The 17,345-nt window shown below is 50.5% G+C and overlaps 1 protein-coding gene across 1 annotated transcript in view; it reads left to right on the forward strand.

Moving 5' to 3' along the window:
• Positions 1-2,190: 2,190 nt before the first annotated feature.
• Positions 2,191-17,345, forward strand: part of DPH6 (diphthamine biosynthesis 6) — an 89,919-nt gene continuing 74,764 nt past the window's right edge. Inside the window, exons 1-3 of the mRNA XM_038741093.1 lie at positions 2,191-2,240; positions 12,885-12,979; positions 15,111-15,304. Of these exons, the coding sequence (XP_038597021.1) occupies positions 2,218-2,240; positions 12,885-12,979; positions 15,111-15,304 (312 nt within the window). The 5' untranslated portion in view covers positions 2,191-2,217. The remainder of the gene's footprint in view (positions 2,241-12,884; positions 12,980-15,110; positions 15,305-17,345) is intronic.

Consider the following 17,345-nt stretch of genomic DNA (forward strand, 5'->3'; position numbering starts at 1 on the left):
TACAAGGTGATCAGGTGGTCCCACGGGGGGCTCACAGTCTCCATCTCCATTTTCCAGATGAGGGAACTGAGGCCCAGAGAAGTCAAGTGACTGGCCCAAAGTCACACAGCTGCCAGTTGGCACAGCTGGGATTTGAACCCATGACCACTGACTCAAAAGCCCAGGCTCTTTCCACTGAGCCACGCTGCTTCTCAACGAGTACAGTGTACAATCAGTACAGTGCCCTGCATCTCAAAACGTTCATTCATTCATATTTATTGAGCGCTTACTGTGTGCAGAGCACTGTACTAAGCGCTTGGGAAGTACAAGTCGGCAACGTATAGAGACGGTCCCTAACCAACAGCGGGCTCACAGTCTAGAAGGAGGAGACAGACAACAAAACAAAACATATTAACAAAATAAAATAAATAGAATAATAAATATGTAATGCTAACGATTGATGGACCGAGGGGGTGGCTGACTGGCTGGCTGATTGACTGAGTGAGTGAATGAGTGAGTGAGTGAGTGAGTGAGTCTAGAAGGGGGAGAGAGACAACAAAACAAAACATATTAACAAAAAAAATAAATAGAATAGTAAATATGTAATGCTAACGATTGATGGACCGAGGGGGTGGCTGACTGGCTGGCTGATTGACTGAGTGAGTGAATGAGTGAGTGAGTGAGTGAGTGAGTCTAGAAGGGGGAGAGAGACAACAAAACAAAACATATTAACAAAAAAAATAAATAGAATAGTAAATATGTAATGCTAACGATTGATGGACCGAGGGGGTGGCTGACTGGCTGGCTGATTGACTGAGTGAGTGAATGAGTGAGTGAGTGAGTGAGTGAGTCTAGAAGGGGGAGAGAGACAACAAAACAAAACATATTAACAAAAAAAAAATAAATAGAATAGTAAATATGTAATGCTAACGATTGATGGACCGAGAGGATGGCTGGCTGAGTGAGTGAGTGAGTGAGTGAGTGAGTGAGTGAGTCAGTGAGTCTTGAAGGGGGAGAGAGACAACAAAACAAAACACATTAACAAAAAAAAATAGAATAGTAAATATGTAATGCTAACGATTGATAGACCGAGGGGGTGGCTGGCTGACTGTCTGTCTGTCTGTCTGACTGACTGACTGACTGACTAAGTGAGTGAGTGAGTGAGTGTGTGTGTCTAGAAGGGGAAGACAGACAACAAAACAAAACATATTAACAAAATAAAATAAATAGAATAGTAAATATGTAATGCTAACGACTGATGGACCGAGAGGGTGGCTGACTGAATGAGTGAGTGAGTGAGTGTGTGAGGACTGACTGCCCTATCGCCATCCCGGCTCCGCCAACTGTCAGCTGTGTGACTTTGGGCAAGTCACTTCACTTCTCTGGGCCTCAGTTCCCTCATCTGTAAAATGGAGGTTAAGACTGTGAGCCCCACACGGGACAACCTGATCACCTTGTAACCTCCCCAGCGCTTAGAACAGTGCTTTGCACATAGTAAGCGCTTAATAAATGCCATTATTATTATTATTCTCTGTGCCTCAGCGACCTCATCAGTAAAATCAATCAATCAATCAATCGTATTTATTGAGCGCTTACTGTGTGCAGAGCACTGTACTAAGCGCTTGGGAAGTACAAGTTGGCAACATATAGAGACGGTCCCTACCCAACAGTGGGCTCACAGTCTAGAAGATTAAGATTAGAGGATTAAGACTGTGAGCCCCACTGTGGGACAACCTGATCACCTTGTAACCTCCCCAGCGCTTAGAACAGTGCTTTGCACGTAGTAAGCGCTTAACCAATACCATCATTATTTTTATTTATTTATTCATTCATTTATTATTTATTTATTTATTTATTTATTTATTTATGATTGAGGGCCGGCCTCAGCACGTGCCCTCTCCCCTGAGGGCTTCACCGCCCTCACATAGGTGTCCCAGGCGCGCCTGAAACCCTTTCCCGTCGCAGACCGCCCCGTCTCCGGGAGCGACGGGCGGAACTACGGGGATCGGGATCCGCACGGTGTTTCCGGGGGTCCGGGAGGGCCCGGTGAGGCGAGGACGGGGCGCGGAATCGGAGCAGGCGGCGCGGCGGACGGCCCCAGGCCGGGGTCCTGGCGGCCGCGGGGTCCTCGGCAGGCGATGGCGACATGACGTCGGTGACGTGAACGGTGACGTCATGACGTCGGTGACGCGAGCGGTGACGTCGGCGGGCGGGCGAGTCCGCGGGGAGGAGGCCGCCATGAGGGTCGCCGCCCTCGTCAGGTAACGCGGCCCCGGCCTCCTCCCCTGCCGAGCTTACGGACTGTGGGTGGGGGCCGCCTCTAGGTGTTGCCAACTTGGACTCCCCAAGCGCTTAGTACAGTGCTCTGCACACTGTAAGCGCTCAATAAATACCATTGAATTTCCTCCCTTCAAGGCCCTACTGAGAGCTCACCTCAATCCATCAATCAATCAGTCGTATTTATTGAGCGCTTACCGTGTGCAGAGCACTGGACTGAGCGCTTGGGAAGTCCAAGTTGGCAGCATATAGAGACGGCCCCTACCCAACAGTGGGCTCACAGTCTAAAAGCGGGGAGACAGAGACCAAAACCAAACGTACTAACAAAATAAAATAAGTAGATGTGTACAAGTAAAATAAATAAATAGAGTAATAAATATGTACAAACATATATCCATATATACAGGTGCTGTGGGGAAGGGAAGGAGGTAAGATGGGGGGGATGGAGAGGGGGACGAGGAGGCCTTCCCAGACTGAGCCCCTTCCTTCCTCTCCCCCTCTCCATCCCCCCCGCCTTACCTCCTTCCCTTCCCCACAGCACCTGTATATATGTATGTACATATTTATTACTCTATTTTACTTGTATCTATCTATCCTATTTATTTTATTTTGTTAGTATATTTGGTTTTGTTCTCTGTACTTATTTATTACTCTATTTTACTTGTACGTATCTATTCTATTTATTTTATTTTGTTAGTATATTTGGTTTTGTTCTCTGTACGTATTTATTACTCTATTTTACTTGTACGTATCTATTCTATTTATTTTATTTTGTTAATATGTTTGGTTTTGTTCTCTGGCTCCCCCTTCTAGACTGTGAGCCCACTGTTGGGTAGGGACTGTCACTATATGTTGCCAACTTGTACTTCCCAAGCGCTTAGTACAGCGCTCTGCACACAGTAAGCGCTCAATAAATACGATTGATGATGATGACTGTACATATTGCCAACTTGTACTTCCCAAGCGCTTAGTGCAGTGCTCTGCACACAGTAAGCGCTCAATAAATACGATTGATTGTACTTCCCAAGCGCTTAGTACAGTGCTCTGCACACAGCGCTCAATAGATATGATTGATTGATTGATTTCCATCCCCCTCATCTTACCTCCTTCCCTTCCCCACAGCACCTGTATTATATATGTTTGTACATATTTATTACTCTATTTTACTTGTACATATCTATTCTATTTATTTTATTTTGTTAGTATGTTTGGTTTTGTTCTCTGTCTCCCCCTTCTAGACTGTGAGCCCACTGTTGGGTAGGGACCGTCTCTATATGTTGCCAACTTGTACTTCCCAAGCACTTAGTACAGTGCTCTGCACACAGTAAGCGCTCAATAAATACGATTGATTGATTGATTGATTTCCATCCCCCTCATCTTACCTCCTTCCCTTCCCCACAGCACCTGTATATATGTATATATGTTTGTACGTATTTATTACTCTATTTATTTGTTTTACTTGTACATATCTATTCTATTTATTTTATTTTGTTAGTATGTTTGGTTTTGTTCTCTGTCTCCCCCTTCTAGACTGAGCCCACTGTTGGGTAGGGACCGTCTCTATATGTTGCCAGCTTGTACTTCCCAAGCGCTTAGTGCAGTGCTCTGCGCACAGTAAGCACTCAATAAATACAACTAATGAATGAATGAAGTTCCACGGGGCTGTGGACAGAATGAATACTCAATGCCCAACGGGGACAGGTCTCCCACAGCCGTAACTGCTTGCAGTTACAGTCGACGTCGATAAATTCTCTTCTGCTGCCAGGCTGGCCTGACTTTTCAAACAGTGGTGGCCAATAGTGAGGTACACGGGACACAAAGTGACACAAGGCAACAGGGCGATCAGCCCCAGGCCTGGGGCTTCAGCGGCCTTGGGGACCAGCAGTTACCGTTGGCGATGGCCGTCGTGAGGGGCCTGCAGTTTAGCATCCTATTCCGGTTTCTCTGCAATGACGGGGATTCCTTCTGTGAAACCAACACCGCTGCGGCCTCCAATACCCCGTTGCTTGCTTTTCTTTAAAATAAAAGCAATATGTACCGTGACATCTTGTCGGCTCTCCTTTATCCAATGGAGTTGAGGGCGTTTGGGAAACCGACCTTTTGTGCCTGCTGGGCTCAGGAATGGAAGAGCTCGCAGGGACCCGGTTTATTTGAACCGTGTAGGCCGCCGGATCTCACCAGGCCGTGTCTCTTGGAGCTCTTCCTGCGAGGGGCAGGATTCGGGGAGGGATCATCATCATCATCAATCAATCAATCAATCAATCGTATTTATTGAGCGCTTACTATGTGCAGAGCACTGTACTAAGCGCTTGGGAAGTACAAATTGGCATCACATAGAGACAGTCCCTACCCAACAGTGGGCTCACAGTCTAAAAGGGGGAGACAGAGAACAGAACCAAACATACCAACAAAATAAAATAAGTAGGATAGAAATGTACAAGTAAAATAAATAAATAAATAGATAAATAGAGTAATAAATATGTACAACCATATATACATATATACAGGTGCTGTGGGGAAGGGAAGGAGGTAAGACGGGAGGATGGAGAGGGGGACGAGGGGGAGAGGAAAGAAGGGGCTCAGTCTGGGAAGGCCTCCTGGAGGAGGTGAGCTCTCAGCAGGGCCTTGAAGGGAGGAAGAGAGCTAGCTTGGCGGATGGGCAGAGGGAGGGCATTCCAGGCCCGGGGGATGACGTGGGCCGGGGGTCGATGGCGGGACAGGCGAGAGCGAGGTACAGTGAGGAGATTAGTGGTGGAGGAGCGGAGGGTGCGGGCTGGGCAGTAGAAGGAGAGAAGGGAGGTGAGGTAGGAGGGGGCGAGGTGATGGACAGCCTTGAAGCCCAGGGTGAGGAGTTTCTGCTTGATGCGCAGATTGATCGGTAGCCATTGGAGGTTTTTGAGGAGGGGAGTAATATGTCCAGAGCGTTTCTGGACAAAGATAATCCGGGCAGCAGCATGAAGTATGGATTGAAGTGGAGAGAGACACGAGGATGGGAGATCAGAGAGAAGGCTAGTGCAGTAGTCCAGACGGAATAGGATGAGAGCTTGAATGAGCAGGGTAGCAGTTTGGATGGAGAGGAAAGGGCGGATCTTGGCAATGTTGCGGAGCTGAGACCGGCAGGTTTTGGTGACGGCTTGGATGTGAGGGGTGAATGAGAGAGCGGAGTCGAGGATGACACCGAGGTTGCGGGCTTGTGAGACGGGAAGGATGGTAGTGCCGTCAACAGAGATGGGAAAGTTAGGGAGAGGACAAGGTTTGGGAGGGAAGACAAGGAGCTCAGTCTTCGACATGTGGAGCTTTAGGTGGCGGGCAGACATCCAGATGGAGATGTCCTGAAGGCAGGAGGAGATGCGAGCCTGGAGGGAGGGGGAGAGAGCAGGGGCAGAGATGTAGATCTGGGTGTCATCAGCGTAGAGATGATAGTTGAAGCCGTGGGAGCGAATGAGGTCACCAAGGGAGTGAGTGTAGATTGAGAACAGAAGGGGACCAAGCACTGAACCTTGGGGAACCCCCACAGTAAGAGGATGGGAGGGGGAGGAGGAGCCTGCAAAAGAGACTGAGAAAGAACGACCGGAGAGATAAGAGGAGAACCAGGAGAGGACGGAGTCTGTGAAGCCAAGGTCAGATAACGTGTTGAGGAGAAGGGGGTGGTCCACAGTGTCAAAGGCAGCTGAGAGGTCGAGGAGGATTAGGACAGAGTATGAGCCGTTGGATTTGGCAAGCAGGAGGTCATTGGTGACCTTTGAGAGCGCAGTTTCCGTGGAATGAAGGGGACGGAAGCCAGACTGGAGGGGGTCGAGGAGAGAGTTGTTGTTAAGGAATTCTAGGCAGCGCGTGTAGACAACTCGTTCAAGGAGTTTGGAAAGGAATGGTAGGAGGGATATGGGACGATAACTAGAAGGTGAGGTGGGGTCAAGAGAGGGTTTTTTTAGGATGGGAGAGACATGGGCATGTTTGAAGGCAGAGGGGAAGGAACCAGTGGAGAGTGAGCGGTTGAAGATGGAAGTTAAGGAGGGGAGAAGGGATGGAGCGAGAGATTTCATAAGATGAGAGGGAATGGGGTCAGAAGCACAGGTGGCCGGAGTAGCACTTGAGAGGAGGGAGGAGAGTTCCTCTGAAGATACCGCTGGGAAGGATGGGAGAGTAGCAGAGAGTGTTGAGAGCCGGGGGGTTGGAGAAAGGGGGGAAGAGACTTTGGGGAGGTCGGACCTGATGGATTTAATTTTGTTAATGAAGTAGGAGGCCAGATCGTTGGGGGTGAGGGAAGGAGGAGGGGGAGGAACCGGGGGCCTGAGAAGGGAGTTGAATGTACGGAAGAGCTGGCGGGGGTGATGGGCATGGGTGTCAATAAGGGAGGAGAAATAGTTTTGTCTGGCAGAAGAGAGGGCTGAGTTAAGGCAGGAAAGGATAAACTTGAAGTGAACGAGGTTGGCATGGTGTTTAGACTTTCGCCAGCAGCGTTCGGCAGCTCGAGCATAAGAGCGAAGGAGGCGGACAGTGGCAGTGATCCAGGGCTGTGGGTTAGTGGTGCGAGAGCGGCGAAGGGAAAGGGGAGCGAGCGAGTCTAGCTGAGTAGAAAGGGTAGAGTTGAGAGCAGTAATCTGATCATCAAGACTGGGTAGAGAGGAGAGGGCGGCGAGGTGGGGTGTGAGGCGCTCCGAAAGATGGGTGGGGTCCAGAGAGCGGAGATCTCTGTGAGGGAGTAATACGGATTTACAGGGGAAAGGAGTGTGAGTGAGGAGGCAGGTGAGAAGATTATGATCAGAGAGAGGGATCACAGAGTTGGTGAGGGTGGACACAGTGCAGCGGTAGGAGATGATGAAGTCGAGGGTATGACCAAGTTGGTGAGTGGGTGAGGTGGGGTGGAGGAAGAGGTTGGCAGCGTCAAGGAGAGATAGAAGGCGGGCGGCAGAGGAGTCGTTAGGGATATCCATGTGGATATTGAAGTCTCCGAGGATCAGAGTGGGCATGGAGAAGGAGAGAAGGAATGTGAGTATTTATTGAGCGCTTACTATGTGCAGAGCACTGTACTAAGCGCTTGGGAAGTACAAATTGGCAACATATAGAGACAGTCCCTACCCAACAGTGGGCTCACAGGGATCTCAGTCCCTGGATTGGATACCCATTCTCCTCATTAGGCAGCTCCAGGTGGGACAGAGCCCTCGAGTGACATGATGATCTCGCATCCACCCCAGCACTTAATATCGTGCTTGGCACATATGCTTAACAACAATCCACAGTGATTCTTCTTCGGTGTGACCACCGGCTGGGGTGGGTGGCCTAGGTCCGCGCTCATCCGAGAGCCTCTCGGACGAGGTCCAGGGTGGGATGGTTGGCCGGGGAGGGGGCTGGGTGGAAGACTTAGCAAGTTCATTCAGTTGTATTTATTGAGCACTTGCTGTGTGCAAATCACTGTACTGAGCGCTTGGAAGAGTACGCCATAACAATAAACAGACATTCTCTACCCACAACGAGTTTACAGTCTAGTGGGGGAGACAGGCATTAATAGAAATAAAGTAGAATCCATCATCCCCCCAGGAGATGACAGGCCCGCCCAGTAAACTATCTCTTACCCAGAAGGGGCTGGAACTAGTACCTAATGCAAACCTAAATGACGTTCATCTTAGCAAATGAGACCCCCCCCCCCCCCCCCCCGCCACACCAGTGGTGGGGCTGGGACCAGTTGGGTGGGCTCTAAGACCTAATCTCCCACTTCTCCTTAGAAGGTGCTGCATTACACAGCCCCCGGACCGTTTCGCAAGGGCCTGGTGCCCCAAAACCATAGGCCCACCAGGCTGCTTTTCCATCATTTCTGCGTCCTTATGGCAGTCTGGTTCCAGGCGGTTTCAGGTGAATGTAGGCTCTTCCAAAAGGGGCCCTGGCAGGAGAGAGGCAGGGGACCACAGCTCTGTCAGCCTCATCACTCCGTGCGCCCTTCCTCGGGGCCTCTGGTCACCAAGCCCCCCGGCACTTGGCTGACACCGGAGGATGTGTCTCCTACCACAGCCCAGCCCGCACACTCCGCTCCTCTAGAACCAGCGTACTCACCGGCCCAATCTCGTCTATCTTGCCGCCGACCCGTTTCCCACATCCTCCCTCTAGCCTGGAACTCCCCACCCCTCTGTATATGCCAGACCATCACTCTTCAGAGCATTATTAATAATAATAATGATGGCATTTGTTAAGCGCTTACTATGTGCAAAGCACTGTTCTAAGCGCTGGGGGGGATACAAGGTGATCAGGTTGTCCCGCATGGGGCTCACAGTCATCATCCCCATTTTACAGATGAGGTAACTGAGGCACAGAGAAGTTAAGTGACTTACCCAAGGTCACACAGCAGACATGTGGCAGAGCTGGGATTTGAACCCATGACCTCTGACTCCAAAGCCCGTGCTCTTTCCACTGAGCCACGCTGCTTCTCTAAGGTCACATCTCTTCCAAGAGGCCTTCCCTGATTAAGCCCTCTTTTTCCTGGCTCGCTTTCCCGCCTGCGCTGTCTCTGCACTTGGATCTGCCATCTCTGGACAATTGATATGTGCCGTACCCTCGACCCTTACATATGTATATCAATCAATCAATCAATCAATCGTATTTATTGAGCGCTTACTATGTGCAGAGCACTGTACTAAGCGCTTGGGAAGTACAAATTGGCATCACATAGAGACAGTCCCTACCCAACAGTGGGCTCACAGTCTAAAAGGGGGAGACAGAGAACAGAACCAAACATACCAACAAAATAAAATAAGTAGGATAATAAAATAAGTAGGATATGTTGCCAGCTTGTACTTCCCAAGCGCTTGGTACAGTGCTCTGCACACGGTAAGCGCTCAATAAATACGATTGATTGATTGATTGATTGATTGATTGATTTAAGCTATAGATTAGAAAGTACGCAATTTATTCATATTAGTGTCTTTGTGCCCCTCACGACGGTAAACTCATAGTGGGCAGGGAAGGCGTCAGCGAATTCTATTGTACTCTCCCAAGCACTTAGTACAGTGCTCTGCACATAGTAAGCGCTCCATAAATATGATCGATTAATTGATTGAACAGGTCTCATCCTCCTCCTCCTCCACTCGCCCCCCAGGGCTCCACACCCAACTTGGCAAACACGGTTCCCATCTGCTTGACGTCACCCGGCGCAGATGGCTTTCATCCTGGGAGATTGGCTCTGTGGCCGGCGGGCTTGCCGGAGGAAGGGATGCTTCCGGCCCCCCTGGGCTGGACCGAGAAGCAAAGCTCCATTTCAGATGAGGGGGATATATCAGGGTCCCTCGGGCCTTAACCTAGTGGCCGGCCACCTGGAAATGGATTGGCCGTATCATCCATCCGAGGCTTCTGGCTTGGAGCCGGCCGGCCGAGCTCTCTGGGGCAGGGACAAATAGGCAGCTTCTCACCTATGGCAGCGTCTTCGTCACCAGCAGAGAGCATTTACTGGGCAAGAGGGAGTCCCCGGGCACTCTGGCTCTCTAGACTTCCACGGCCCCGTCAGTCGATCAATCAATCAATCGTATTTATTGAGCGCTTACTATGTGCAGAGCACTGTACTAAGCGCTTGGGAGGTCCAAGTTGGCAACATATAGAGACAGTCCCTACCCAACAGTGGGCTCACAGTCTAAAAGGGGAAGACAGAGAACAAAACCAAACATACTAACAAAATAAAAGAAATAGAATAGATATGTACAAGTAAAATAGAGTAATAAATATGTACAAACATATACAGGTGCTGTGGGGAAGGGAAGGAGGTAAGAAGCGGGGGATGGAGAGGGGGACGAGGGGGAGAGGACACCTTAGGTAGAATCCGAGCAGCCCAGTGACCTCTCTCCCCTTTCAGAGGGAATTCTCCCCTCCAGGGCCACTAGATCTTTTAACCCTATGCCATCGCTTGCCAGCAGTCAATCAATCAATCAATCGTATTTATTGAGCACTTGCTGTGTGCAGAGCACTGTACTAAGCACTTGGGAAGTCCAAGTTGGCAACATATCATCATCATCATCATCATCAATCGTATTTATTGAGGGCTTACCGTGTGCAGAGCACTGTACTAAGCGCTTGGGAGGTCCAAGTTGGCAACATATGGAGACAGTCCCTACCCAACAGTGGGCTCACAGTCTAAAAGGGGAAGACGGAGAACAAAACCAAACATACTAACAAAATAAAAGAAATAGAATAGATATGTACAAGTAAAATAAATAAATAAATAGAGTAATAAATATGTACAAACATATATACATATATACAGGTGCTGTGGGGAAGGGAAGGAGGTAAGAAGGGGGGGATGGAGAGGGGGACGAGGGGGAGAGGACGCCTTAGGTAGAATCCGAGCAGCCCAGTGACCTCTCTCCCCTTTCAAAGGGAATTCTCCCCTCCGGGGCCACTAGATCTTTTAACCCTATGCCATCGCTTGCCAGCAGTCAATCAATCAATCAATCGTATTTATTGAGCACTTGCTGTGTGCAGAGCACTGTACTAAGCGCTTGGGAAGTCCAAGTTGGCAACATATCATCATCATCATCATCATCAATCGTATTTATTGAGCGCTTACCGTGTGCAGAGCACTGTACTAAGCGCTTGGGAAGTCCAAGGTGGCAACATATAGAGACAGTCCCTACCCAACCGTGGGCTCACAGTCTAAAAGGGGGAGACAGAGAACGAAACCAAACATACTAACAAAATAAAATAAATAGAATAGATATGTACAAGTAAAATAAATAAATAAATAGAGTAATAAATATGTACAAACATATATACGTATATACAGGTGCTGTGGGGAAGGGAAGGACGTAAGAAGGGGGGGATGGAGAGGGGGACGAGGGGGAGAGGACGCCTTAGGTAGAATCCGAGCAGCCCAGTGACCTCTCTCCCCTTTCAAAGGGAATTCTCCCCTCCGGGGCCACTAGATCTTTTAACCCTATGCCATCGCTTGCAAGCAGTCAATCAATCAATCAATCGTATTTATTGAGCACTTGCTGTGTGCAGAGCACTGTACTAAGCGCTTGGGAAGTCCAAGTTGGCAACATATCATCATCATCAATCGTATTTATTGAGCGCTTACTGTGTGCAGAGCACTGTACTAAGCGCTTGGGAAGTCCAAGGTGGCAACATATAGAGACAGTCCCTACCCAACAGTGGGCTCACAGTCTAAAAGGGGAAGACAGAGAACAAAACCAAACATACTAACAAAATAAATAGAGTAGATATGTACAAGTAAAATAAATAAATAAATAGAGTAATATATATGTACAAACATATATACATATATACAGGTGCTGTGGGGAAGGGAAGGATGTAAGAAGGGGGGGATGGAGAGGGGGACGAGGGGGAGAGGACGCCTTAGGTAGAATCCGAGCGGCCCAGTGACCTCTCTCCCCTTTCAGAGGGAATTCTCCCCTCCGGGGCCACTAGATCTTTTAACCCTATGCCATCGCTTGCAAGCAGTCAATCAATCAATCAATCGTATTTATTGAGCACTTACTGTGTGCAGAGCACTGTACTAAGTGCTTGGGAAGTCCAAGTTGGCAACTTATCATCATCAATCGTATTTATTGAGCACTTACTGTGTGCAGAGCACTGTACTAAGCGCTTGGGAAGTCCAAGTTGGCAACATCTAGAGACAGTCCCTACCCAACCGTGGGCTCACAGTCTAAAAGGGGGAGACAGAGAACGAAACCAAACATACTAACAAAATAAAATAAATAGAATAGATATGTACAAGTAAAATAAATAAATAAATAGAGTAATAAATATGTACAAACATATATACGTATATACAGGTGCTGTGGGGAAGGGAAGGACGTAAGAAGGGGGGGATGGAGAGGGGGACGAGGGGGAGAGGATGCCTTAGGTAGAATCCAAGCGGCCCAGTGACCTCTCTCCCCTTTCAGAGGGAATTCTCCCCTCCGGGGCCACTAGATCTTTTAACCCTATGCCATCGCTTGCAAGCAGTCAATCAATCAATCAATCGTATTTATTGAGCACCTACTGTGTGCAGAGCACTGTACTAAGCGCTTGGGAAGTCCAAGTTGGCAACATATCATCATCATCAATCGTATTTATTGAGCGCTTACTGTGTGCAGAGCACTGTACTAAGCGCTTGGGAAGTCCAAGGTGGCAACATCTAGAGACAGTCCCTACCCAACAGTGGGCTCACATTCTAAAAGGGGGAGACAGAGAACGAAACCAAACATACTAATAAAATAAATAGAATAGATATGTACAAGTAAAATAGAGTAATAAATATGTACAAACATATACCGTATTTATTGAGTGCTTACTGTCAGCAGAGCACTGTCAGCCAGTCAACCATATTTATCGAGCGCTTATTTTCTGTTCTGGTGCTTGGGAGAGTACATTATGACAATATAACAGACATATTCCCTGCTCATAATGTAGAGGAGGAGGTGCAAGAGGTTAGCTAGCTGCCTCACCCCCGTTTCTCCTCCACCCTCCGCCGCCCCGACTCATCCCGTCGGTCTAGAACCTGGACCCCGGGGGCCGGCGGCCCGTTTCTCTCGGGGCCTCGTCGCTAATAATAATACTAATGGCGTTTGGTAAGCACTTAGTACGTAAGCAGCGGTTATACAGCCGGGCCTGGGCAGCGGGCACTGACTGTCTGTTTTCTCTCATAGCGGTGGGAAGGACAGCTGCTACAATATGATGCAGTGTGTGGTGGCCGGCCACCGGATCGTGGCCTTGGCCAACCTGAGACCGGCGGAAAGCCCAGGTGAGCCCATCCCCGGGCCGCGGGATTCCACCGAGTCCCCGGACCCCCGGCGCTCCCGGACCCCGAAGGCAAGGGGCTCGGAGGGGGCCCTCCCGAAAGGAGGTGGCTGACTGCTCCCCACTTTTCCCAGCCCGCAACCACAAGGGAATCAGTCGATCAGTGGTATTTAATGATGATGATGATGATGATAATGGCATTTGTTAAGCGCTTACTATGTGCAAAGCACTGTTCTAAGCGCTGGGGAGTTTACAAGGTGATCAGGTTGTCCCACGTGGGGCTCACAGTCTTAAACCCCTATTTTACAGATGAGGGAACTGAAGCTCAGAGAAGTTAAGTGACTTGCCCAAAGTCACACAGCGGGCGGAGCCGGGATTTGAACCCATGACCTCTGACTCCCAAGCCTGGGTTCTTTCCACTGAGCCACACTGCTTCCCTGTTTATTGAGCGCTTTATGCGTCTAGAACACCGGCCTGACAGGCTCCTGGGAGAGGACAGTGTATAATAGTATATAGAGAAGCAGCGTGGCTCAGTGGAAAGAGCCCGGGCTTGGGAGCCAGAAGTCGTGGGTTCTAATCCCGACTCCGCCGCTTGTCAGCCGTGTGACTTTGGGCAAGTCAGTTCACTTCTCCGGGCCTCAGTTACCTCATATGTGAAATGGGGATTAAGGCCATGAGCCCCACGTGGGGCAACCTGAGCGCCTTCTGTCTACCCCAGCACTTAGAACAGTGCTTGGCACATAGTAAGTGCTTAACAAATGCAATCAATATTGTTATTATTATTATAACAGAGCCGGTAGACACGATCCCTGTCCACAGGGAGCTTTTAGTCTACAGTGGGGAAACACTATTTCCTCTTCTGCATGGTTTGGGGGCAGAGAGCCCCGTGGGGAAAGGAATTGGGTCCAATTCGATTATCTGTGGTCTGCCCCAGCACTTAGCCCAGTTCTTGACCCATAGAGAGCACTTAATAAATGCCAGCATTAGTATTATCAGGAACACAGCTACCTCTTGACTGTGAGCCCACTGTTGGGTAGGGACTGTCTCTATATGTTGCCAACTTGGACTTCCCAAGCGCTTAGTACAGTGCTCTGCACACAGTAAGCGCTCAATAAATACAATTGATTGATTGATTGATTAGCTATCCAGAGTCTTGGCAGCGAAATCCCTCCAAACCCTATTGTAACCCCCGGAGCAGTTAAAGTTTGAAAATTGGTTGACTCATGCTTCAGCCTTGGCCCACCCCACGGTGTTTGTTTTCTGGTATTTATCCATTATTTACTACAGGCCAGGCACTGTACCAAGAGCTGGGATACCAGCTAATCACATTGGACATAGTTCCTGTCCCCTGTGGGACTCTCAGTTTTAATCCCCATTTTGCAGATGAGGTAACTGAGGCCCAGAGAAGTGAAGTGATTGAACATAGTCCCTGGCCCCCATGGGACTCTCAATTTTAATCCCCATTTTACAGATGGGGCAACTGAGGCCCAGAGAAGTGAAGTGACTTGCCCAAGGTCACACAGCAGACACGTGATTAGAACCCAGGTCCTTCTGATTGCTAGGCCACGCTGCTTCTCAGAACTGAGCTTGGCGCACTAATAGAAGCAGCGTGGCTCCGTGGAAAGAGCCCGGGCTTTGGAGTCAGAGGTTGCGGGTTCGAATCCCGGCTCCACCAGTTGTCAGCTGTGTGAATTTGGGCAAGTTACTTAATTTCTCTGGGCCTCAGTTACCTCATCTGGAAAACGGGGACTAAGACGGTGAGCCCCCTGTGGGACAACCTGATCGCCTTGTAACCTCCCCAGCACTTAGAGCGGTGCTTTGCACACAGTAAGCGCTTAATAAATGCCATTATTATTATTATTACTAATAAGTGGGGAAGAGGCGGAGTCTGGGTAGTGAAGGCCCTAGGCCGCCCAAGAGTGGGCCATAATTGCCGCTGCCTTCTCCCAGATTGGGAGTCCTGCCCCAAATAACCCCCAAAAACCCCAGCCCCCAAAGCCGAGGGGAAGCTTCGATCCGTGGTAGGGGTGGGGTCCCCCCGGGCTTGGGGGACGGCAGAGGGGAGAGCCTCAGCCTGGTTCTCTGCCTTCTGGGCTGAGATCCCTCCCCGCCCCACCACGGTGGGCCCGGTGCAGGCGGCGCGGACGAGCTGGACAGCTACATGTACCAGACGGTGGGCCACCAGGCCGTCGACCTGTACGCGGAAGCGCTGGGCCTCCCCCTCTACCGCCAGACCATCCTGGGGGGCAGCCTCAGCACCGGCCGCGTCTACCACGAGTGCCGCGGCGACGAAGTCGAGGACCTGTACCGGCTCCTGAAGCGCGTTCGGGTAAGTCACGCGACCGCTCCGACGGGCGGGCGGGCAGGCGAGCGGGCGGGGGCCGCTCCCGCGGGCCGCGGGGCTCGATTCGAGCGGGGAGGGGGGCGTCCTGACCGGCGTCCTGGGGGGCCGGGTCGAACTGATGCCCGAGAGTCTGGGGTCAGGCCGAGGGCAGAGTCTTGGGTCGGAGCAACCGGAGAGCAGGATTCGCTCATCATCATCAATCATATTTATTGAGCGCTTACTGTGTGCAGAGCACTGTACTAAGCGCTTGTAATAATGGCATTTATTAAGCGCTTACTTTGTGCAAAGCACTGTTCTAAGCGCTGGGGAGGTTACAAGGTGATCAGGTTGTCCCGCTTGGGGCTCACAGTCTTAATCCCCATTTTACAGATGAGGGAACTGAGGCACAGAGAACTTAAATGACTTGCCCAAAGTCACACAGCCGACACTTGGCAGAGCCGGGGTTCGAACCCTTGACCTTTGACTCCAAAGCCCAGGCTCTTTCCATTGAGCCCACTGTTGGGTAGGGACTGTCTCTATATGTTGCCAGGTTGTACTTCCCAAGCGCTTAGTACAGTGCTCTGCACATAGTAAGCGCTCAATAAATACGATTGATGATGATGATGATTGAGCCATGCTGCTTCCCCATAAGTCAGTCAGTCAGTCCTATTTACTGAGCGCTTACTGTATGCCGCACACCGTACTAAGGGCTTGGGAGAGTACAGTATAACAATGTAACAGACACGTTCCCTGCCCGCAGCAAGCGTACAGTGTAGTCTACAGGTAACAGTCTGGGTTTGGCCGGTGGTGGTGCCGCCGGGGACTAGGGACGATCCTCCCAGCCACCCCACGCCCAGAAAGGGAGGCAGAGCCCCGGCCGGGCCCCGCTTCCAAGAAAGCCTGGACAGCGGCACTGCGTCCGGAGGGAGAGGGGTGCCGCGGGCCTCCGAGCCAGGGAGAGGCTCCGGGATAGTGATCAATCCCATCCGAAATGGGCGGATTAGTGGTAATTAAGATGAAATTTCCCTTTCGATCCTGGCCGTCTGGGGAGGAACGGATCCCGGGCTATTCTCCCTATGGCCCCCGTCGGGGATGCCATAAATTCACGCTAATGCCCCGTCGTGACAACCACGGCTCTAGAGGTGCCAACGCCGTCACTCTCGCCGGAGTCGAAAGGGACGGGCCCGAACCTACGACAGCTAAATAGCGGCTGCTTCTCCCGGGCAGAAGTATTAATTTTACTCTGGGTTATTTTAAAGACATAGATATCGGCAGTAGATTGCTTTTATGGAAGACAACCCCGCTTTTACCGGTCGACCCGTTTATGAAACTGGAGCACACATTCCGAAGGAGGTCTCGCGTAGTCTAATGAATAATTGAGGAATTACCGAGGGGAAGGGATCGGGAAGCCCCCGTAATTCTTGAGACCGGCCTTCACGGGTTCCGCGGGGAAAGATGGAGAGGGCACCGCTTCCCCGTTGAACGTTAATGGCCACCTTGAAAGCATTTCGATTCATTTGTACTCGAAACACTTATTTATAATAGAATGCAGTTGTGTAAGTTGAATGCGGATTAAAAAGCCTCGGTCTTTCATCAGCGCTCCTGCTTTCCCGTGCGGGTTTCCGGGGCGGTTTTGTGCCGGCAGCATCACGATCTCATTTTTTTCCGAGGCGTCCCACGTGGTACCTGTCACAGGAGGAGGAGCAGCGACCCTCCATCCCCTTCCCTTCCCTCGAGGGAAGCGGAGGCAGGCGAATCCCTGCTGTTCCTCCTCCTCAGGATATTCGTCGAGCACTTACTACGGGCCAGGAACTGCGCTAAGCGCTGGGATAGATACGCGTTAATCAGGTTAGACATAGTCCCTGCCCGACGAGGGGCTCCCAGACTTAATCCCCGTTTTACAGATGAGGTGACTGAGGCACAGAGATGGGAAGTGACTTACCCACGGTCAACCTGCTGGAGCACGCATGTTGCATGCTCACGGCCAGGAGGCCCGCGGCCGAATCCCGGTGTTAACGGCTGCAGGGCCTCCGTGGCCCCGCGTCGT

This window comes from Tachyglossus aculeatus (genome assembly GCF_015852505.1).
Source record: "Tachyglossus aculeatus isolate mTacAcu1 chromosome 12 unlocalized genomic scaffold, mTacAcu1.pri SUPER_6_unloc_1, whole genome shotgun sequence".
Classification (NCBI taxonomy): Eukaryota; Metazoa; Chordata; class Mammalia; order Monotremata; family Tachyglossidae; genus Tachyglossus; species Tachyglossus aculeatus.